The sequence below is a fragment of the Cucurbita maxima genome, unplaced genomic scaffold (assembly GCF_002738345.1).
Source record: "Cucurbita maxima cultivar Rimu unplaced genomic scaffold, Cmax_1.0 Cma_Scf00019, whole genome shotgun sequence".
NCBI classification, from domain to species: domain Eukaryota; kingdom Viridiplantae; phylum Streptophyta; class Magnoliopsida; order Cucurbitales; family Cucurbitaceae; genus Cucurbita; species Cucurbita maxima.
In genome coordinates this window covers 1423671-1447648 of record NW_019272035.1, presented here as the reverse complement: position 1 = coordinate 1447648, position 23978 = coordinate 1423671, and the positions used below count along the sequence as shown (strand labels likewise).

The 23978-nt window shown below is 34.4% G+C and overlaps 2 protein-coding genes across 3 annotated transcripts in view; both read right to left on the bottom strand.

The window, feature by feature from the left end:
- Positions 1–8529, bottom strand: part of LOC111493683 (acyltransferase-like protein At1g54570, chloroplastic) — an 11621-nt gene extending 3092 nt beyond the window's left edge. Inside the window, exons 1-11 of the mRNA XM_023143491.1 lie at positions 8395–8529; positions 7588–8043; positions 7044–7095; positions 6566–6621; positions 5660–5818; positions 5453–5557; positions 4696–4802; positions 3548–3669; positions 2520–2628; positions 1611–1744; positions 476–845 (exon numbers count right to left, since the gene is read on the bottom strand). Coding sequence (XP_022999259.1) covers positions 476–845; positions 1611–1744; positions 2520–2628; positions 3548–3669; positions 4696–4802; positions 5453–5557; positions 5660–5818; positions 6566–6621; positions 7044–7095; positions 7588–8002 — 1629 coding nt within the window. The 5' untranslated portion in view covers positions 8003–8043; positions 8395–8529. The remainder of the gene's footprint in view (positions 1–475; positions 846–1610; positions 1745–2519; positions 2629–3547; positions 3670–4695; positions 4803–5452; positions 5558–5659; positions 5819–6565; positions 6622–7043; positions 7096–7587; positions 8044–8394) is intronic.
- A 2272-nt stretch (positions 8530–10801) lies between these two features.
- LOC111493682 (WD repeat-containing protein 48-like) lies at positions 10802–23752 on the bottom strand. 2 transcript variants are annotated; one of them, XR_002720046.1, is made up of 20 exons: positions 23578–23752; positions 22614–22723; positions 20564–20719; positions 20222–20287; positions 20029–20118; positions 19554–19856; positions 19340–19437; positions 18117–18152; positions 17870–17990; positions 17490–17726; positions 16836–16931; positions 16663–16728; positions 16376–16414; positions 16153–16287; positions 15371–15732; positions 13871–13964; positions 12434–12607; positions 12013–12124; positions 11461–11604; positions 10802–10961 (listed from the first exon to the last, which is right to left on the bottom strand). XR_002720046.1 is itself a non-coding variant. In XM_023143489.1 (19 exons), exons 2-18 carry the CDS (start codon positions 22710–22712, stop codon positions 12026–12028), a joined length of 2271 nt encoding a protein of 756 aa, XP_022999257.1. In that variant the 5' UTR covers positions 22713–22723; positions 23578–23752; the 3' UTR covers positions 11151–11604; positions 12013–12025. The 2 variants fall into 2 exon arrangements, 1 of the variants encoding a protein (XP_022999257.1); XM_023143489.1 differs by lacking the exon at positions 10802–10961 and having other exon boundaries at positions 11151–11604.
- Positions 23753–23978: the final 226 nt, after the last annotated feature.

The window sequence follows — 23978 nt, the reverse complement described above, 5'->3', positions numbered from 1 at the left end:
CCCCCCCCCCCCAAAAAAAAAAAAAAAAAAAAAAAAGGTGATGACAGTCTGAAATGCAACAGCTGAATCATGGAAAACTGAAGTACATGAAACGTTAAGTTGATGCAACATAGTCTCCTGCCCTTTGGTTGCAATAAGTCCTCTTTCCAATTGCCATCTTTGCAAAGCATTAAGCTGTTTAATGTCGAAGCATATCCATCATATATTACTTCAATACACACATTTGGCGACCATGGGATTCACAATCGGAACTTCTAAAGATGATCCTCCAGATAGAACAATTATCGTCATTGTTCTAACAATGTAAAGGAGTATATCACCTTAAATTGTTTTTCCATTTTACTTTCCAGTAATTATGGCGTAAAGAAGATGTTAGAAGAGCTGCATGGAGTGTTCTCACCCTGACAGCATAAGTTGTCGCTCTCTATTAAACTGAACTTTTTTTGGGTAGGTGGAAGTTAGGAACTTGAAGTACCTTGTAATGAAGAGCCTCGCGTGCACCCCCAGGATAGAGGAGAACATGTGCTTTTTCCGATAACAATTTGTATAGATTGTTAGCAGTGACAGGTACTGCACCAAATACTTTCACCCAGTCAACCATAGAAATTTCAGAAGATTCAGACTCGAGCCTTCCCAAGAACAATTCTGGATGTGCTATTCCACGAACCACAAGATTCTTCTCTCTCATGAATCCTTCAACTAAAGGACTAAGCTCCATTCCTAATAAATTGTGATAACCTACTAGCAACACGGGACCTTGATTAGGAACTCCAGAAAGACCTTGGACTATAGTTCCATCTTCCAAAGTTGAGAACATCGTAGAACCAGTGAGAAAATGAAATAGTCTGCAAAATACACGATAGCCTTTAATAGTTTTCCTTTCGGACTACAGAAGTAAATCTGAGGAGAAAGTTAACAGGTTGGTCCATGCATGGTGTAGTGTAGCAAAGCCCAGCCAAGCCAATTATATGCTATGACCAGTGTACTTCAAGTGTATTAGTGTCAATCTAAAAGTTATTTATAGCAAAATCTTGTTCATCAGCAGCATCATATATTCTAAGTAAGAGTTTCTCCAGATTTGCGTGAGCAAACTATGCAAATTAAGGGTTTCATGAGGCTTCAGATGGTTTGATTAGTTATTTTTTGTATTGTCCATGAGTATTCTTTAAAAAAAAAATGAAAAATTGTTTTTTTTTTTCCATTAAAGAAATGAACACAAAAAATCAAGAAAAGATGTAAACAATGAATATAAACTAATCCAAAAAAAGGTAATTGTTCTTTATGTCCGCACATATTTGAATATATCAGAAAATTATTCACCTAAAATAAAGGTGGCTACAAAATCTCCTTCTAAATAATATTGATTTTCGCTGGCTGGGTCTACAAAATTTTGAATTCACAAGTGAGGGAGAGTGCAAAAGTACTGATAAAAAGATGAAATTTACTGTGACCGATTAACTTAAAAAATTTTCTTTTCAGTTGATTGGTGTTAGGGTATTAACATACATATTATACCACATGAATTTGACCAATTTTCATGTACAAAATTTCTGCCTACAGCAGCTACCAAGAGAGGGAGTGAAATAAGCACCAATTGATATAAAAATTACCCTGTCACTTCAGTAAAAGCATATTTGTACTCTGCTAAACTGGGCGGAAGATAATCTGAAATAACATCATGCTTTCTTGATCGACGATACTTGTAAGTGCTTTTAATTATTGTCAATAAACCAATACCGTCTTCCTGTTACATGATACCATGGTGAAAAGTCATATGATTTTACTTGAAACATAGAAAGAAAAGTGTGTTATAAGCTTGCTGCAGCTCTCTTTTACAGCATTTTTTTAACCAGAAGCAAAAACATTTGTGTTAATTTGAATGAGACATGGGAATACTAAAGAATTAGCGTAAACAAAGCTCACAGAGCAAATATTTTTTTTATTATTATTTTATTAAAAGAGAATATTTTCATTGAAGTAATGAAAACAGACTAATGCTTAAGAGTACAAATTCCAAATGGTAAAAGTAAAACATAAGGAAAAAAAAATATAAACAGAAGCATCAAAACTAACTAGAAACAAAGACGTCCCAATTAAACCAAACATCATGCCAAGAAGAAGCAGAATAGAAAGGAGCAACATTGTGCAGCTTTTAGTTTAGCCAACTCAAACCGATCAAACCACGATTTCCGAACATTCTCGAAGATACAATGACTTTGCTCTAACCAATTTTCAGAAATTAAAGCACTCGTTGCATTAGACCAAAGTATTTGAGATTTTGAAGGCAAGGAAAGCCCAATGAGAAGTCGAAGAATATTGGCCTTTGAATTGAAAAAAAACCCAAATTTGAAACACCGAGTTCCAGCCAAATAGCATATTTAGGTTCTTAAAGATCGGAAAATATAATGTATTTTTTATAATTTCCTAGCATGAATGAGGATTTTTCTTTTAAACCTGGCGCTAGTGTATGTTTTCTACCAGCAAAGCATCATAGTGTTCTCTACCATAGTTTCACATACCAATAATAAGGTGTGCCCATTTTCCTTGAAATAGCGTACTGTACAATTCTGTAATGACTTCCGAAGTCGTTGGGCTTCATCCCCACTTGGGACCATGTTATCCTGGCCACTGAAAGGCGTAACAAATTTTAATTATTATAAGAACGTTGGACCAACTACGACACAATACTATTCTGATTATTGAGTAAGATGATTAACAATTTAAAATAAAGCAGAACTCGAGCAGAATTATTTTAGCAGGAAGTGGTTCATGATAGACCAAGGATAGGAACCTAACTTGAGATCGAAGGTTGCTAAACTGTACTACAAGATCAGAGAAAAAAAATACACGAGTAATAGCTTTCCGAGAAGGCCATTTGTTTCCAACAAAAACTTCCCAAGTTATTGCTTAACTCTACTTTTTTAACGCTATCTATAACCAAACTTTCCTTGATCCTTAATCCTGTCGACCATCTAATCCACTGTCTTACAGCATACCACGGTATATTGAATAAGGTTATGTTAGCTAATCTAATGGAGGCTGTGGGAACCGAACTAAAAAAAGTTCAACAAATGATGCAACAAATTAAGGTATTTGTGGCGTTGTATTTAGTAAACCACTCGTACCCTTCTATATTTGCATTCTGTTTCATCCTCCACAAGGCAAGGAGGGTAGGTTAATTTAGCGAATTGAGGTTTGTGCTATTTTATGGGCCTCTGGAGAAAGAGGAATGATAGAATCATCAATAATTGGCCCTTGTTCAAGAGTGACCAGGGATTCTCTCTGAGTTTGATCCTGGCTCAGAAGGCTTGAGAGAACTTCGAGTGGTGTTTGATCCTGGTTCTATGTAGCTTTTTTGTACCTTAAGATTTTGTTTTACTCGATTGAAGGCCCATTTTATAGTTTGTCCCTTTTTATTTTGTGGACTTTAATTTTGTATGCTCTTGTATTCTTCCATTTTTTTCTCCATGGTTGTAATTCAATTATTCATCCAAAAGAAAAAAACTACCACTAACAACCACACACACACTCAGTTCTGGGTAAAAACCTAGCAAGCACAAGTACTTCGGCATTAACAGCATGGAGACGAGAATTTGCATAAGCAGCAGCTGATTTGAGCAGCTTCAGCTTCCAAAGAAGGGTATCCTTCGGTATAATGCTAGCCAAATCCTGAAAATAGAAAGGAAGAGAAAAAAAAATTCAACTCGATCAGATCGATCATGTAAGAAAATTACAATGCCAAGGGAAAAGATATGATAACTTAGTTTAGATTACTACAAGTAAGCCTATTACTGCATTGCCTTATAGAAAATTCCCAGCTACAATGCATGGCTTGAAGTTATAATAAACCAACTTACACTTTAAGATATAAATAAGGCTGGAACATATAAATTACACCCAAAACTTGGTGTGGCTTAATTTTAATTTTTCAAAAAAAAAAAAAAAAAAAATCTCATCTTGTATTGTATTGTTTCCTCTAGTCAAGTCTTGGTATAATAAAATATTAAAAGAAAAATTATGTGACACTTTATGAGGCTATCAATTAGGCAATAAGATATTTAATGGGTCCAATTTATGTAATTACAAATTATTCTAGGTTAGGTAAGTTATAATGAGTAATGTTATCAGAAGTGTGTAGGACTTTTATTTTTGGGTAGACATATCTACTTCATCAAATTCAAGTACATATATTTTGTGTTTTCATCTCAGTTAATAAAATATATTTTGACTTCACATCATAATTGAAATAGTAAATGTAATCTTTTATTCATATTCTTTGTACTCCTCCACACTCGTGAACCTAGAAATTAGCAAGACATTCAACAAGTGACTTGATGTTTTATTCATTCTTAAAAGTAACAAAAGAACCCACCTCAAAAATCTCAACTTTTATCACACAATGCATTATGAAGGTCAAAACTTTTCTATTTCTAAAATAGAATCTACTTAACAAAGGCAGTTAGGAAAGGATAGAGATGGGAAAAAACGTACAGCAAGCTAGGCAGAAAATTCTGTGTATTTTGAGGGTGAAAAGAACTCTGAGATGGAAAGCTTATCCATGATAGTAAGGGGCACATCAATATATATTTTTTCTTTTAAAGGCAGTCCCTTAGGAGGCATTTTAGAAAGTACTATTTAAAATGCACAGTTTACACTGTAACCAAATTCTAAGAAAAACCATCATATCCTCCTTACCGAAAGATAGGGTAGTAAAGCAGTCAAGTTCTGTGACACTTTTTCTAATTTCTGCATTGGAGGAAGCTTACTTTCAACATTCACTGTTGACATTTTCAACGGGACACCTGGTGTAGAAGTAGAGATAGTTATAAAGTAACATCCGAAAGAGAATTCCAGGAATCTTTACACTGCACCAAACTACCAAAAGCGTAAATCTCATTCAAACAAAAAATGACACAGGAAAAAGATCAGCCGAATTTACTCAAGAAAAATATTAATTATATAAAACGCAGAAACGTTTTGTAGGCTATAACTGAAATGAAACAAAGAATTTCAGAAGTTTTTGCAGTAGTGTGCAAAGGAAACTAGGCAGCAAACTCAGTAGCCGCAACCTCATATTCTTCAAATTGACCCTAGCAATTCCTTATTGTGAAGGTAGTAAGAAGAAAAGGCAGTGATGAGTGAAGCATTGGGGACAGGCACTGCAATTATCCACCATTCTATTACTAGTGAACTCAATACTTGGTGAGATCAATGGTATACCAGAAGGAGGTCCTTTTCTTTTAACAGAAATTGACAATATATCAGGCACCAAACCTCCATCTTTACAATGTCTTAGGGGGCATACTCATCACCATCCAAGAAAATAGCGATCAAGAATCTGATCTTCAGCAATAGTATGGGTGGAAGGATGGATGCAAACGAAGGGAACGGTGCTAGATTCCCAATAATATACCTAAAGAAAAAAACAGACAATAAGGAGCAATCTACTTACTCATAACAAAACCAAGAAGATAGGGAACTGTTTCACGCAGTCCATCAGGCATAGCTTCTAACAACGGAAGTAAGGGCTGCAATTGAGACCTGCCAAAAGATGTAGCTAGTGGAAGACCATAAAACTGTCAGACTTACTGAAAAGCGCATGACCTAACAATGTCGTGATTACACGAACTTGAAGTTAAACTGCAAATACGAAACCAACCTGGATTTGCTAAAATCAGAACAAGGTCAATATTTGGATTACGTGAAGCCACTGCAAGTGCTAAGCATCCTCCAAATGAATCCCCAACTAAATAAATCGGTTTCTTTGGGGAAGAAGTATGCTCTGACCTGATAGTTTCTTCAACAAGCTTCACAAGTCCTTCAGATAACACAAGTCTGCTTCATCAGCAGTATATATAAATGTCTAGCAATTAATGAATAATAACAATAATGAAGACCTAACCAAGTTAAAAGTTCTATCTGCAGCCACAAATCTATACGAGTTCCCTAAAAACTACAGGAACTTAGATCAATAATTCCAATATACCTATCTTCAGTTAATTCTTGATTATGTCAATGTTGTACATCAAATAGCAAAGAATTTGACTTGACATCATTACTCTCTGGCTAAGAATCATACTCAGGTGATACATGGCTAGGAAAAAATTACCCACTCAATTTCTCCGGGAAAGGTTGAATACTGCTTTCAAACATCATATCTTATATTTTTCATCTGTTGATATTAACATTAACTAGATAGCTTTTTTATTTCCGTTGTAACTCTATTTATTCACATTCTTGTAGAGTTTGTACTTTGAACAAAAATCTATTTTCAGTTCTGTGAAAAGTTTAATTTGTTGTTTTAAAAAAAAAGTAGTTCCATTTTAACTTTTCTTGCCAGATCTTGTATTTTGTAGTCAGTTTACCCTCTGTTACTATTATTTACTCTTTCGACAGAATTGGTCAAATCAGTTGGGACTACTTGGGTTAGTTTTATGTTTTGCCCCGTTTGTGGACTTTATATGGCGGGTTCGAGGTTATAAACATATCATCAATTGAAAAAAAGTTGAGATTTGTGTTTTGAAGAAAAAAAAAACTTATCTAGCCATTAAGAAAAAGTTTAAACCTTCAAATGGTGTTCGATCTTGAACAGGAATATGTAGGCACCGAACTTCGAAAGCCCTGCGTCAAAAGATTGCTACTACTATGAACAAACTATACTTACAAGTGAAAAAAATGTCATCAATTCAAACATATTTATTATCCTATTCATAAATTAAATATAAAATGACAGAACATTTATCCAAAATTGGGGTTCATTTGTTCGTTCTTACACAAATCTTCCTTTGAGATTCCTAGGAATTTTTTTTATCCTTTTTATATTATAGAAGGAACATGTATCTCTCTAAAAATCACATGGAGAATTGAGAACAAGATAGTTCATGCTTGCAACGATCTTTAAGTCACATTCAAAAGATTCATGTTTCAGTTCCCAAGTAAATTTAGTTTGCATTGTTTTGTTGGTTCATTTGCCACTCCACCAAAGAGCCAGATGCAAATTTCATCGAGTATCAATTCAACAGTATGAGAAGTGAATGGCTTACTTCCCAAGGGCTTTATGATGCATGATAAGACCACATCCAGTGCCATCCAGTCCTACAAAGTACAGAACCAATACCAAATCCTAATTAGACAAACATCACTCACTTCCAAATCACAACAATTCATTGAAAGTTGTAAAAAGAATAAAGCATGTGTTCAAAGATTAAGCATACTACTAAATATTGACAAACAACCCTGTTTGCCGATTTTTTCCCCTCTGAACAGAAGCAAAGGAAACTTAGACAACTGTTTGGATGTATTTTCTAGAAGACAAGAACTATTTGCTATAATTCTTTCGAACGAGGTATTAAGAGCTCTAATTCTTTGAAGCTTTATTATAAAAAAAACGTTTTGTACATATTCAGTTACAATTAAAAACGCAGAAAAAAGCCATAATATTTTATTCATAGCCACAGATGACAACATATCATTTTTTATACATTCAGCCATTCCATATTTTAAATATTGAAATTAGTTTTTCAAATACAAAAGCTCAAAACACCCATTCTGCAGTTTTGAACTTGTCAACAAGAGCAGAATAATTACCAGGCAAAAACAAAAGAACTGGAGAACCCTTTAATGGGGATCCAGCTGCAACAGGGCAAAACCAACGAGGCAGACCGCCATCAGTATGCTGAGTAAAATCCTTAGCGGCAGCAAAGTAATCTTTCACAGTCACAGTCCCATACCCATCATCCCAAAATGGCTCCAACTTCTCTGGAACATCATCTCTCAACTTGATCTTCTTCTCTGCAGCTTCAGACTTTAACCCCCCATTGCCCTTATCTATTGAAGACCAACTTCCTTCCTTCGCCCCAACCAGAGAAGCTCCATTCACCACAGCTGAAACTGAATCAGCTGAAGCTCCACTTTCACTTCTAACTCGCACTCGCCATGAATTCCTACTCCTTTGAACTGAAGCTCCAAACAATGACACCCCAACGCCTAAACAAGCTGCCATGGCTTATGCAAGCAATGAGATAAGCCAGACCCTTTCTGCAACTTCGAAAAAACAAAACAACTTCAAGATCCAACACTTACCACTCCCCAGAACAGCTTAAATAAAGCAATCATTAAGTTCCCAAAGAGAAAAAGAGAAAACCCCTCTGAACTCTCGAATTAAAACAACACAACCAACCCGTTCTGCGTTCAGCTGAGAACAAAATGAATCACAAGAGAGTCGGCAACAAAAAGGGTAAACACAGATTTCCAGAAATATCACGAATATTTGAACTAGTCGGGAGAAAAGAAACAAAACAAAAAGAGAGAGTTTAGGGGTGGGGTTGTGAACTAGAGTGAGAATAAAAATAGAATTAAACTCGGGACGTGCAAGATGATAATATTAATTCATACCAACTGTACTGACGGCGGTAACTTGCTATTACAGAGAAAACTATCACCGAAAATCACCAAAAATATCGGCAACACCAACAATACAGTGGCCATACCGGGAAAAAAAGATATTCATTATCCCAATGCACCATTTTCGGGGTCGTGAAATTATCGATATACCGCCGATATTTGTATCCACTAGATTCAAAATTCTCTTGGAACACGTATCGAAGAACTGTTCGGAACCAGACAAAAACAAGGAAAGTAGAAGGGACCTACATTTCACAGTCACATTCATAATTAAGAAATTAGAACCCTACGAATTACGCGTGATGATCGGAATCACATACATACATAAACAATGCATTGGGAAAAGCAAATAGAAAAGTGCGAATAAAGTAGAATTACGTGCAGCATTGTTCAACGAGCTTGAAATTATGAATAATTGTCGCCTCATGCGAGTCCAATAGAGAGAGAGAGAGAGAGAGGGATAATGGGCCGCTGGTAGCCATTACCAGCAAGCCACGAGATCTTGCTCAGCTCGCGCTAAATTTCAACCACTCATGAACTGCGTCACAAACGTCTTATCAAAGCTTTTCTGAGATTATATGGTTATTATCTTATTATCAAATTGCTTTCAAAGAAAAAAAGAGAGAAGATATTTGTGTGTATATTTTAAATAATTATGAATATTTAAAAATTTTAATGACGTTAAAATAAATAAATAAAAGTTTTGGATTTAACTCGGATTTATTATTAATTTTATACTTTATATTTTTATTTACTATATAATTATATATACGTAATTTTATTTAATTTTTGTAATAATTTTTTTTATTATGTATTCTCGAATAATTTTAAAACAACTTTTTAATTATTTAGAAAGTCATTTTCCAAAATAAATACTCAAGTTAAATTTTAATTAAATATTTGAAATTAAATAAATAGATATTTTAAAAACTAATATTTTAATAACCATTTGAATGGGTTAAAGTTGTATTTATTATTTAATAAAATTTATTAGTGTTAAAAAATTTTAGGAATAATTAGGTTGGGTTTTAAAAATTTAACCTATAAACACTCTCCAATTCAGATTTTATTTTTAATTTAATTATTTTTATTTGGAATTATGATGTGAATATTGGCAGAAAGATTTAATTTTGTTAACAATATTATAGATTTTCCAAATTATTTTTTAGGCCGAGAAATTAAATTTTCAATTTTATGGTAATTAGATTGTTATTTACCGGAGTCTATGGAGTACGAATGAAAAGGCTTATTGAGTACAATTGATTAAGGGTATTTTTATGAAGAGCGTAAATAAAGGCTACTTGCATAAACTATAAGTACAGGATATCGATAGCAACAACCGATCATTACTACTAATTTAGGTATTTAATTTTATCGAGTTTTAAGTACAAGTCGACTGTAGTTGTAGCTTTAAGTCTATGAATAATTAAGAAGCTAGAAGACTATATTAACTTTATGATAAGTCTATTTTGCTGTAACGTGGATTAGATAGATGTGTTGGACTACAATAAGACTAATCACATCATTTATTATGCACTTCTAAACTTATAATGTCATTTGAGTTACCGTCCACTTGGGTTGGTTCGATTATTGACTTACCTGATTATATTAGGGTTTGGGGTCTAGTAGCTTCTTGTTTCATCTAGGCTATACGACCCACGTGACTCTTGATCTCACCTGCCTATACTATGAATGTAATCTTATTCTCTCGTTCAGAAGTTTAACTATTAAGTGTCGTTATTGTACTGAATGGTACGAATACCGCCCGCAATAAAGATAGTCGTAATGTTATGTTCCAAATCTATGTGTAGAAAATAAAGGCACACAAATTCCAAATTTACTTGCCAAATTTCAAGAAAGCATATCACCAAATTCTTAGTCTCATCTTTCACTTGTTCTGGAAATTGCCCCAAAAATAGGCCAATTTTTTTTATTATTTGTTTATAGCATTTTTTCTTGTGATTTAGCTCAAAAAGAAAAAAAGAATAACTCTATAGCTTTTTAGTTTAAACCTTAGGAATTATTTGCGTTTGTGACTTCAATGATAGCTAAGATGACGTTTGTAGCTTCAATGATAGCTAAGATGACGCAATGTAATATCTCATATTCGAAATTCGAAATTCGAACTAGAATTTGAAATTTAAATTTAATAACTATTGTATGATATGACATGATCAGATTATCTACTTGACTTAAACTGTTTAGTGTTTTATCCTCGTTCACATGTTTCGTAGAAAAATTCATGAGGCCACCCTACATAGAATTGATTCAAACTAAGCATGTTTAAGTTTAGAGCTACTACGATTAATTCGCAAGTTAGCTCGAACCTACAACTTGAATCTCCTACCACTCACCCACAAAACTCCATTGAAGTCCCAGCATGTTTAAGTTTAAGTTTGAATATTTCACCTCCAAATACCCAAATATTATGTCGAACCAAAACAAAAACTACGCATATAACTATGGTAAATATCAGGTTATTCGACATACTCAACAGATAGATAGAGATTTGAACTTTTGATTCGATCATCCATTTGTTGTATCATCAATCTATCAATCTGTATAAAGAAATCAAAATTGATAATACAAAATAGATAGATTCACAAAATTCATGTAGCCAAACAAGAACACTACAAGAACATTGGCAGTCAAGTTTCAGAATTTCATACGTTTAATGCAGAAGAAAACAGCAGAACAAGGACAAAATTTTCAAATGAAAATAGAAGAGAGCTCTGTTCCAGCAGAGAAGAGCACAAAGAGGGACCTCCTTTTTTATTTATGAATAAATAAATAAAAACAAAAATAAGCTTCACAACTTGGTTTTCTAAGACTAAAGAAGTATGTAGTAGTAAGCCACCATTCAAATCTACACAGCCTTTTCCACATTCATTACTCTAAAACTTAGTGTCCCTCCCACCAAATTTTCCATCCTCACGATTTCTCCTCCAAAAAGTCAAAAAAATACCCAAGCCTCTTCCCTATTGCAGTATTTTGTAAAAGCTACACCTTGCAGGCTAAATATGAAGATCGAAAAGTCTATAGCGCCTGCAGGTTTACCTTCGAAATGATGACCAGAAAATTCTCGGTAGGTTCGAGAAGCAATGCGGAACTGAGAAACGGGTTGATGAAGTTCAGATTTTCATTCATATCAAGCACCCCAAGATGAAGCAACATTCCCAGTTTCATCAGCAAAAGAATCACCTACATAAATGTTAACAGGACAAAGAAATGAAACTCAATGAGGGGCTGGCCACAGTGATGCATTCCAGATTTTCCTTTTTCAATAGCAAGAACCTGTTCGATAATGTGCGTATTTTGGTATCTTCTAACCCGTTTCATAATGCATTAATCTCAATTAAATCATTTTTGAAACACTTTTGTTAAATCGTTAATATCTCGTTAAATAAATGCAGCTTGAAAGGCTAGACACATGAAATAAACTCGTCCATCATTAAAATCCAACCTACCCATCAACAAATCCATTTCTTCCAAACCGTACATTCATATGTTCAAATATGTAAATAAAACAATAATTTGATGGGACATAAAAGCGTTATTCAGAATTTTCATGAAGTGGAACATCATACACTATAGAAGGGCAATACACACCTATTGCATGCATTCAACTGCTTTGAACCACTCTGTAATTGAGAACCAAATCCTCTGGCTTCTTCCAGATGTAATTCCTAACTGTGGCTAAGCTCATATCAGGAGACAAAACCTGAAATTTAACCCCAAAAAAGTAAATGAGCTGCTAAATACAACACCAATAAATACCAGAAGGCGTGTGTATGGAATTTAATGCCTGAACTCTGGAAGATAGAAACAAACCAGAAGCCTATAATTATTGGCTGTATGTTTTTGTCCATGATCAGTAGTTGAGCGTTACAAAATGCGCAAAAAAAGCTCAAACTCTTTTAAGAAACCTCTAATAAACTCAGTCCTACAACTCTTTTAAGTGCAAATTGCCTTAACGAAAATTCTACATTGTTATTCTTCGACAGATATAAGACGATGTACTTTCATTTACCTGATTATTGCATAAGATTTCTATAGAAGGTTTAAGCTTTTGCCAAGGCTTTAAACCAGACCGAAATGATCCATCACCAACTGTCGAAGAGAGTCCAGGACCAAAAGGAACGTCCGGATTTACATTATCCAATGGCTTGTCGAGAACCATCTTCTCTATGACATAATTTACAACCTACATTAAAAAGCAAATGGGTTATATTAATACCACATTCAATCAAACTGAAATCATAACAGAATTATCATATTCAAATTCTTCACCAGAAAAAAATTAAATTTAAGCAAAAAGTAATCAAGTCCACCAGAAAACCAGAAATTACTCAGTAGATTCCCAGATGATGGATGCAACTCTGTGTTGGTAATCCTGTAATAGATTTACGCAAAAAGACTAGGTCCTGATTTTTAAGTGATAAATTCTACAAAAAAAAGTTGCCACTTCTTGTAAATCACCCAGCACAACAAAGTAAGAGGGTTGGGTTGGACACAAAATTTACCTTCTTCCCATTAATTATCCATCTCAATGTCCCAACAAAAACTCTATCTAACCTATGGATCTTTTGGTACCACATATCATATAAAATGTTATTTATTTATTTATTTATAAGGGAATTTCATTGATGTTTGAAGTTTACAAAAGGGAATTTCATTGATGTTTGAAGTTTACAAAAGGGATGTATCCATGGTGTTTACCAAAAACCTTCCCAATTTACAATGAGGAAGGTATGACAATAGGATGCAAAAATATTAGACAATTTACACGATGATATAGACCAGTAAACAAGATTGTCGAAGAGTTTTGTATAAGTCTGTGTTTTTTCGATGAATACTCTTTGAGCTCTTTCTTTTCACAGATTCCAAAAGAAAAAGTGAGATGATATCCAAAGATATCTTGAGACCGTCTATCTGGGGTTCAACCTCAAAAATTATCTTTACAACTATGTAACTTAAACCTTGTTTTGTACCACCAATCAACAATCTCGTTTTTTACCATCAATAAACAATCCCTAATGGAATTTTCTATCGGGATGGAGGTTTTTTTCTATCTAGCTTTGTTCAAAAATTTCCATATAATCGATGAAATTATGTTATTTTATTTTATTGAAATCCTTTACCTTTGGTGATTGGTTGGCAAAGAGGAAAGAGAAAAAGACTTGAAAGAATATAAAACTAGGTTATCTTGTTGACCTACCTTAACGTAATTCAGATTTTAAGTATAGAGGTTAAATATTGAAATAGTTTATTTTCTTGCAAACTAAGAGGGTGAAAAACTATTAGAATGTGCATAGTTTTTCATAAGGGCAGTGCTCTTGGACTTTTAGGCAAGTATTATTTGCTTATATGATAATTATGAAAGGAAACATAGAGCATGTTCTTCTAAATAGCAAATACTCGACCAAAGCCACAATGAAGCATAAAAGTGACAAAATAGAAACCTGACCTTATGCACTCTCAATATACGAGGAGCACTTAGCTTTCCTTGTGTTAGGATCTGAATGGATGAACCTTCACAAGGATGTAGAAAAAAGCTACACCTGCATGGAGTATTTTGAGTTAACACGTGTGCAAGGAAACAACGTATGGATTTATATCAACTAACAAACACTAAATATTTCTTTACATCTTAACCCCTCTACCTTATTAATAAGCTTGACACCGCGTATGCCATGCAGGAAATACAAACATTTTTTTAATCATAATAACCACGTAAGGGTGTGAGCCATTAGGGTCAACACCCCCTTCCACCAAAAGGTATAACACTGAAGGAAGACCTTGGTTCTTCAAATTCATAAAAATTCAAGGAAAAGGGGGGCAGGATTAAATGTAGGAGATATAAATGGGTGGGTTCCTCTTCTTTGGAGGAACCATTCCCCGACCTATTCTTTATATCTTAGAGAAAAGATGACATGGAGGTAGTGCTGGAATGTGGATAGCAACGATTGGGAACTTGACTGTAGAAGGTGGAATATGGATAGAGGAAACCTTGCTTGGGTTGAGAGCAATGATTGATACTTAAGGCTGGGTGATGGAGCGGACAGAAGACTATGGTCCCTTTAGGTATAGGGGCTTTCTCAACAAGATCCACCTTTATAAAGGATAGAAACAAGCTACTATTTCAAAACCACAATAATCAATTTGATATGAAAGTTTGATGTCCCAAAGAAGGTAATGCTCATGAAGTCTGAATACTCATAAAAGATAGCGAAGGAAGCATGGAGATGGTAACCCTTCTCCTTCAGTATGCAGCTTGTGTTTTCAGGGGAGAAGAAAACTTGGAGCATATCTTCATAAGGATACAAAATGGAAGTAACGGTAACCCTTGGTTTCAAATGATAATAATTGACTAGGAATCTTCTATAATTTTTATTGGGTCTGGTGTCCTCCAAGAACAGTGAAAAAAGGTTTAGCCAAACTGCTATCTGGGTGGTGCTCAAAGAAAAAGACAAGATCCATGGGGCTACTAAAGGTTAGACCATACCTTTGGGAAGATTTGGAAAGAGAGAAACTCGAGAATCTTCTCTAGATAAGTTCTCTATCATAGATCCTTATTGTGCGTTCGTGTATGGCAGACGCCATCCACCTGGAGTGCCAACCATAAAGTTTTTTGTAATATTTCCTTTTTGTAAGAAAATTCTCATTGTTCTCATCAACCTACTTTAGAAGCCTTTTTTGAGTACTCCTCTCTCTAAGTCTTAGAGATTCCTCATCTCTAGGGCCTTTGGGCTGTTTCTTTTGACTTCTTTGATAAGAGATCTTTATTTCTTATCAAAATAATAACAATCATAATATTATTTGACTACCCTGCATAAATTTTTTAAGAATGCACTATCTGTTTTATACTTATCAAATCATGCATTATAATCTGTTTAAAAAACATGAGAAAACTCTGAACTTTTCAAGTCAATAATCAGGAAGGTGAGCATTGAATTTAGAAGTTTACTTGGTATTTTCTCTTGGAGGTAGACGGTTATTCAACACGCAATCCAAACACCACCATGGAAAGTCTTTCTCATCTTCTGTTCCATCCAAATCTGTAATCTTCCTTCTCCAAGGACCACCTTGTGAACCCTCAGTAATGATTGAAGGAGGAGAAACTGTTGAAAATTCAAATGGAGGATAGACCATGGAGTCATTTTCAGCATTGCCATCTGCTTCAAGCCTTGAATGGGAAAGACTTCTTGCACTAATATCCTTCCCAGAAAGAACTTCTCCATTAGCTGAAGCTTGTGATCCAAATCTTTGTTTTCTTTTGGCTAACCAATGAGCCATAAGTCCTTTAAGGGTCTCTCGTGCTAGATTAACCTGAAAATAAAAAAATAAAAAAAAAATTCAGTACACACCGATAATTGAATAATAAACTAGGGGAAGATACAAAATGTCCAAGTATCAATTGACTAGTCCTTCCATCAATCATGATTCAACTTTAAGTCACCATTCATAGTCCAGCCCTTGGTTTGCTCTTTTTTTTATTATTATTATTATTTGTAGATTTATCACATGTTAGTGAAATATGTTATCTTTATTTAGTTGAGATTTCACTTATTTTCTAGTTTCCTTTTTTATATTTATTGTGTAATAAATTTTCTTGTAAACTTTTTTTTAAGAGAATAAGAAAAAAAAAATTCTCCCAAAAACCTCAGTTATTATTCCAAAAACAAGAAACAGTATCATTCTATGACTATCATTGCTATATAAACATCAAATAGAGGGTTCCAAGGCCACCTTATCATCCTCTGGTTTTCCCGTAATATTAAGGTCTGCCGAATACATCTCTGCAGAAAAGCACTGTGGAGTGTCCAGATGAACTGACAAACTCCCAAGTCTCGTATCCACAGTAAACCATGCAGGAATGCTCACCTGGAGTCGAGTCAATTCAAAGTATGACTGTCTATCTAACAAAAATTGTAAAGACTGTGACATAAGTAATGTAGAAAAGATATCTTACCATCTCGAATAACTCTTCCTTTTTCTCTTCATATGAGACCTAAAATGTTTACATTAAAACCAAAAAAAAAATATGTTATCAAAATGAACATTTTACCAAGCACATCGATGTCAATTTGTTTCACGGAAGAATTCAATATCCTCCATGCGCCAATCAAGCTCCTTTTTTTTTTTTTTTCCCCTTTTCAATGACCATTGACCCCCCCCTTTAAGCATTGGTTTGTATTATCAGCAATTTAATCAATTTTAACAAATACAATTATGATGAATAAGAATGGCTAAGGCAACCTTTCCATAATCCTCAATTACAATGCCCCTGGTAACCTCCCATAGCTTCACAGAACCTGCAGCATCCTGTGACGGAAAATTCTCATTACTTTTGAGGTACCATGCGTCATATAAATAGACGAAAAAAAAGGTATATGCCAGTAGAGAGTTCGCCATTTAAGTAATAGAACTACCTTCGTCAGGATATGCCTCCTATTATTTAAAATTTCATGCTGCACAATTGCCGGAGCTCCAGAAATGGTGAAGGTTGGTTCTTTATATACAGGAACCTATAAAAAAATTTCAGAAAATCATTTAGCTCATATTTTCCCAAATCCAGGAATCAGCAAAACACTCTAGTCTTGATTACCCCGCACAACACACATACACATTCACAATGTAGGTTAGTGCAAAGGTGGTGGAAGACGTAAAAATTTTAAAGCAATAAACAAGTAGAAAAGTGAAGCTTCCAAAATCCAATAAAAAACTCGAATACTGATGAAACCTCTTTACACTGAATTTTATAAATATTAAATGCAAGCTTGCACACAAAAACAACAAAATTTAAAATTTAGTGGAAAGGTGGTGGAAGATCAGTACATATGCAACCTTTTCTTAACAAAAAACAAGAAAAATTCGTTGATACAAAGGGAAAATAGGCAAGAAACCCAGAAAAAGTACAAAAGTGCTGCCCAACGGACAACATAAAAGACAGGTTGTGTCTAAGAAAATAATATCCAAAGACCAAAGAAGAAATGAGTACATATGCAACTTAGTCAAGAGGAAAAATGAGATAGCAAAACTTTTAACAAATAAAACCGGGATAAATAACTAAATGAAGTACTCACTGGAGTAGATCCTTCTAAGGAAGCCCTTGCCCTAGAAAATGACAGATTTCCAGCTAAGAATGAACCACCCCTTTCAAAAACCTTCTGGGGGTTACGTCCTTCAGCAGGCCATCTACGGACAGAAGAATCTGTGGTCGCAACCCATATATTCTCATCATGTATTGCCAGTTGTTGAATGGGATATTCCCCTGTGCAAAGCAAAAGACTCTCTCTCGTCGACAAGTCTGTTATATACAGCTGAACATAAACAGAAATGGTTATTAAAGATAAAACTGAACATAAAAATTAAATCAAAATTGAAAATTATATATATATATATATATATATATATATATATATATATATATATATATATATATTAACAACAAAATAAGACTTACAGAGAGGTCTCTACCACCACTATAAACATAACTAAATGATGGTGTACTTGCTAGTGCCCAAACAGAATCAGTATGTACTGCATAGGAATGCACACAACGTTGTTGACCAAGATCCCACAGTCTGCAAGGAGAGAATTACCGACCTTCATATTATGATGCTTGAAATAATTTAATAAGAGAAGGAAAGCATAACATTGGTGCAAGTTACATAAACATTACAGTAAGTAAAGTGGCAAGACTCATCTACCTGATCATGGAATCAGAAGATCCTGATAGGCAGAACCTGCAGCCATGAAAATAGAATCTTATTATATTTCCTATAAATAATACTATGGACAAAGCAACGAGGGTGATATAAGTGCAAAAGATAGCTCTGAGAGGATAGAGAGGGGAGCTTTCTAGCAGTTTGTAATAGAACTTTTTTTCAGAAGTCATCAGGTGACTATAAATTTAGATTCCTATGCATTTAAAACCACTATTCAATAGAAATCTGTGACTTTACAAAGAAAAACAATGTTCATTGTCAATAAAAAGATATGTCGTCCATGAAACAAGGGAAATAAACATTGCCAAACACCGATTCACTGATTTTTTATACTGGAAAACATTAAAAAAATGAATTACAAAAAATAACATAAACTCAACTCCCTAAAACCCCAAAAAGTAGAACAATGATATGATCCACAGTTCGAAACTTCACTTTCCAATAGAGATATGAATAGTATGATGACTTGACACACATTCGAGAAACTTATTGAACCACTTTCAAGGTGTTTTTTTTTTTTTTTAAGAGACAAATTTTCATTGAATAAATAAAGAGAACTAATGCTCAAAAATAGGGAGTGAAAAAAGAACACAAAAAGAGCCATTACAAAAAACCAAAAAGAACATAATGCAGAAGAAAACTTCCACAACAATAAACACCAAACAAACTAAACAAAAAGAAACTAGTAAAGAGAGTTCTTGAAGGACCAAACTCAGCACAAAAGACCGCACTCTGAAAAACTAAATTAAAGACAACACTAGAGAACCAAAAGCCTTGAACAAAAAAATAGGAAAAACTCAAAGATCTAAGCCCAAACCAAAAAGAACAGCCACCATGAAGAAAAGCAGAACTAAGCCCCAAAACATCAAGCAAGAACCATTAAACCCAAACCACAAATGCAATGCAAACTTCAACAAAGAATATTTTAGGAATTGAAGGGACGAATTTCACGCATCTTGAGACCGTATGTTTAATGAGAGAATTGCTAGGCATTGATGAAGAAAGAAAATGAGGATCCCAAATCATGACCAAAAGAATCTTCTACATCAGTATCATCAATAATAGTTTCTAAATGCTTAAAAGTAGATGCCACACTACTCAAACTAACTAGGTTTGATGGTAACTAAGGTTTTACTGTCAGTTATTAGTAAAACACCAGAAAAAAAAATTGTCCAAACAGATAAGAAAGACTCCATCTAACCAACCTGCCAGTCGAGTCCAACAGGAGAGCCCTAATATTATCGGTATGTCCTCTTAACTTCATGGTCTTTGAACCAGTTCTTGGATCCCAAACACGAACAACCTGGAGGAAGTGAGAAGGAACAACTAATTTCAACTAACTGACAGTAGATACCATTTTCAAGCTTGGGATAATTATATATGTCAACCAAACAAGGGTTTGTAGGAGTTGGAATATACCTTTTCAGTTCCACCAGAGACAAGAAGCGTCCCACTGTCATTCATTGCTAATGCATAAACTGATTCCTTATGGCCTTTTGCAGCAATTGGAACATAACCGTGAGACTGGTTTGGGTGTGTAGAAATGCTGTTACTAGAGCTGATAGTGCGTAAACTTGTAACTGGAAGTGAATTTCCAGAAGCAATGGTTCCATTTGAACACTCCTCATCTGTTGCATCTGACTTTGAATTTGGAGCGTATGCAGCCTCCAAGTCCCATATGAAAACCTCCCCACCAAGACCACCAGATGCAACAACATTGCTCTATTTATGCATGATACTACGATAGAATCAGAAGACAACCCATATAAAATGAAATACTAATTCCAAACAACATAACAAAATCCAACAGACTCACTACATGCTTTCACATTCAGCAATCTTTTCATCAGGGCATACACCACAAGGTTTACACAAAGTTTGGCAAAGAAATTACATTTTTTTCTGCTGCAGCAAGACAAGTCACATAGTCAGAATGCTGACGCAGAGTCTTAGTGCAACCTCCATCAGATAAGCAATTCCATGTCTAGCATAGGTCAAAGAACAGATCAAATTAATTCAATCAGACTATTAACAACATGACAGAAATGTGATGAAAAAGAAAATGAAGAATATCAAAAGCAAGAAACCTTCACAGTGCCATCTGAAGAACATGAAACAAGCCTATTGTTGCCTACAATGACCGCATCATTAACCTGAAAAGTAGAAAAGTGATGTTGATAAGTTAATCTTTTAGATGCAATGCCTTCTCTTATGTTTTTTCATTATTCACTTTTTAGCTTGAATTAATATTTACTGTATCACAAAAAGTTCTTCCTCGACGTGAAATAATACCTAGTCCTTTCCAAAATAAAAATCTAAGATGCTACATAGAAACCAAAAGAGACATGAAAACACTATGAATCCATAATATGACGATTATTAAGAACAGAAAATTCTATGGGAGAAAGGAAAAGGTAAAAAAGAAGTACCCAGTCCACATGAGACTCAAAGGTAGCAGAGCAGGAGGCTACATCTTCAGACAGTGACCATCTTTTCAGTGTACCATCACGGCTACCAGTATAAAGATAATCACAGCCATCAATAGAAGACTTCGGCACAGCCAAACAATTTATACCAGCAGAATGCTACATAAATTGAAAGATGAAAAAACTGTAAGTTCCAAGTGCACAATGCATTCTTTTCTTTTCCTTTTTTTTTTCTTTTTTTTCTTTTTTTTTTTTTTTTTTTTTTTTTTTTTTTTTTTTTTTTTTTTTTTGTAAGAGATAATTTCATTATGATTGAAATTTATTAAAGAGATGTAATATTCATAATGCTTACAAAAGACCTTCCTAATTTCCAATGAGGGAGGTATAACTATAGAAAGTAAAAATATCAGGTATTTCCCAATTTACAATGATGATTGAAATTTGTCTCTTTTTCCAATAATAGCCTTCCAGAAGGAAAAAGATTTGTGATTTTCTTTTAAAGGTAATCCTAGGTACATATTCGGTCATTTACCCTTTTTACAATCGTATATGCTATCCAATTCTTCAATAATCTCAATGCTAATATTGATGCCCATAATCTCTATTTTATGGAGATTGATGGTCCAGAAAATCCTTCAAAGGTTTTTACTGTCTTGATCATGTCAAATCAGAAAGAAGATTGTGTCATCCGTGAACTGAGGGAGGTTGATGCTTAAGCCTTCGTTGCCAATCTGAAAACTTTTTATCTGTCCTTCGTATTATGCTTTTGTCAGTAGTCGACTGAGGCAATCCATTACATTACGGGAAAAAAAGGGGATAGTGGATCCCCTTGTCGAAGACCCCGTGTGACATAGATCTTCCCTCTTGGTCTTCCATTTCAATTAGATTTGTAGAAAACTAAACTAAAGCAAATAGCATATCCAGAGGAAAGTTGTACATTATTGACCATGAAAAAGTTAGTTAAGGTTTTCCCTACAAGAATATCTAACTTATAGCTCCAGTGCTTTATAAAGCACCTTGATGCAAATGCATTGGCGCACCTTCCAGTGAAGCCCTAAGGTGAAAATCCCGGCTACATTTATTTTTTTAAATAAAAAATAAAAACTAATAATTTTAACTAAATGGAAATGCAGAACACCTCCCATTCAGGGTTTTTGATTCTTTATTAATTAAAAAGAAAATTACTAACCATAAACGTAAAAACCCTTGCCATTAGGTTTTCTTTTTTTTTTTTTTTTTTTCCTTTAGTAGTTAATAAATACAATTTACTGACCCTAAACACAAAATACTTTTTCATATTTCAACCATGCTAGACAGTGCGCTTCACAAAAATAAATAAACTGCACTTTTCTTTTCACCTCACGGTTCAGCTCCAGAAAGCTATTGCACTTTGAGCTTTAAAAAATACTTTGTAGCTCAACTTCATTACCAAATATTTTATTGTATGTTATATGGGAAAAGAATAAGAATAGAGATCTCTGAACCAACATAAACAGATACATGAGATGGTAGCTCTCTCATCAGCTCCTTCTCAGATTAAAAGTAAATGAACAAATGCAAACTACTAGCCCATATGGAATAGTATACTTGAATATGAAACGTAACACAAAAATGGAAGCCTTCATGTGAAATAATTGAAGCATTGAACAAAAAGATTGCATTTCCCTCGGTTTTTAAATATACATGAAGGATTACATGAGAAAGTCCAGCTAATTCATGAACTCATGTCAAATGGAAGAGCTATGTTTATCATGTAGCATGAGCAAATAACATAGACCAAGGGTTGATGCTCCACATAAAAACAAATTTCATGTATACCTTCTTCAAATTTTGGTACTGTATATGCATACAAAAGCATAACATGTCAATAAATATACACGAGAGCTTCACAAATTAATGTCCAGTTAAAGTACATTGAATCCAATGTTCAAACAGAGATCCTTATCATGAGGATGATAAAAGCGTGAAATCAATCGGTGTAACAAAAAGGAATTACAATTTCAATACAACTAAAATTACAATAACCAAAAACAAAAAAAAGGGAAAACATTACCTTACTATCATTGGCATCACCCAAAACATACGTCAACCTCTTCTCCTTGCGGGGGCGAGAAGAATTGGATGTATTCCCCGCACTACCCACTCGGTGCATTGCAGAGCTCACTGGAAAAACATAAACTAAAAGTTAACTGACAAGGTACCTTGGCAATCCAAACATGCAGCAAACCAAAACTTAAAACGTGCAATAGGTTAACATTTCTTCAGTTCTTTCTTGCTTTCTTTCTTTCTTTCTTTCTTTTAATGGATAACCACACTTCTATTAAGTAAACATGAAAGAATACAAGGGCATTCAAGAAAAGACTACGCCTCCAATATGCAACCATATACTTCGCCAACAACTATATGTATCATGACAAAATCATTTAAAGCATTAAAATGAAAAAACCCAATCACTTTCAGAAAATTAATCATGGATTGTCGAAGAAACGTAGCAGGAGTGGTCTCAAAAGGGAAAACTTATTCTGAACTTATTTGAGCTTCAACACAAACTTGAAATGAGGAATCATAAATGAAAAGCCGAATTGATTTCCGTTGCCAAAGATTAAACGGCAGCGGGCATCTCTAATAGATTTCCAATAAACAGCCCGAACTAACCAAGAACTGATTAAATTTTCAATACCATGCCAAAATTTACACAGTAAATCACCAAAGACTAACCCAACCCCATTAGAGCTCTCAAACACCCAAAAAGGCAAAGGGGAAAAATACTAAAATAGAAAAGAAAAAAAAGCTCAAAAAGCCCACAAAATTGATCTTCGCAAAACACACCAATCAGATCATAGAAGTGAAATTTGAGGCCTACGACCAGCTAAAGTCAGACGAACTCCACAACCCGAAATTCAGAAAACAAAAATCAGACCAAAAACAAATGTACGTGTCGTATAACCACCAAGAAAAAAAGAACAAAATCAGACTTAAAAGCACGAAAACTACGGTAGATAAAATGAAAGTGTAACCTTCAGAATTGAATTCGAAGCTGTATTAAACGATTCTGGGTTTCGTCCTTGTTCCACTTCGGAAGTTGCAAAATATTTTTAGAAAGAGAAAATCCCGTTGAGAGAGAGAGAGAGAGAGAGAGAGAGAAGACTATGAACTGGGCTCTCTCTGTTTCGATTTTATTGTGGCCATTTCTTTGACTCGGTTTTCGGGATTGATCGAGGGTAAAATTGTTACACAAAACACAGATAAAACTGTGCAAAATCAACGCGCTCCATAATTGAGAGTTTCAGTACTCGCGATCCTAGCCCTACACTGTTCGCATGGGGCTGGCCAGCACAAATCAACGGCATCCAATGTGAACCCCAGCGAAATTACTAATTCACCCCTACCTTTCACAAACATTTCTAACAATCTCTGT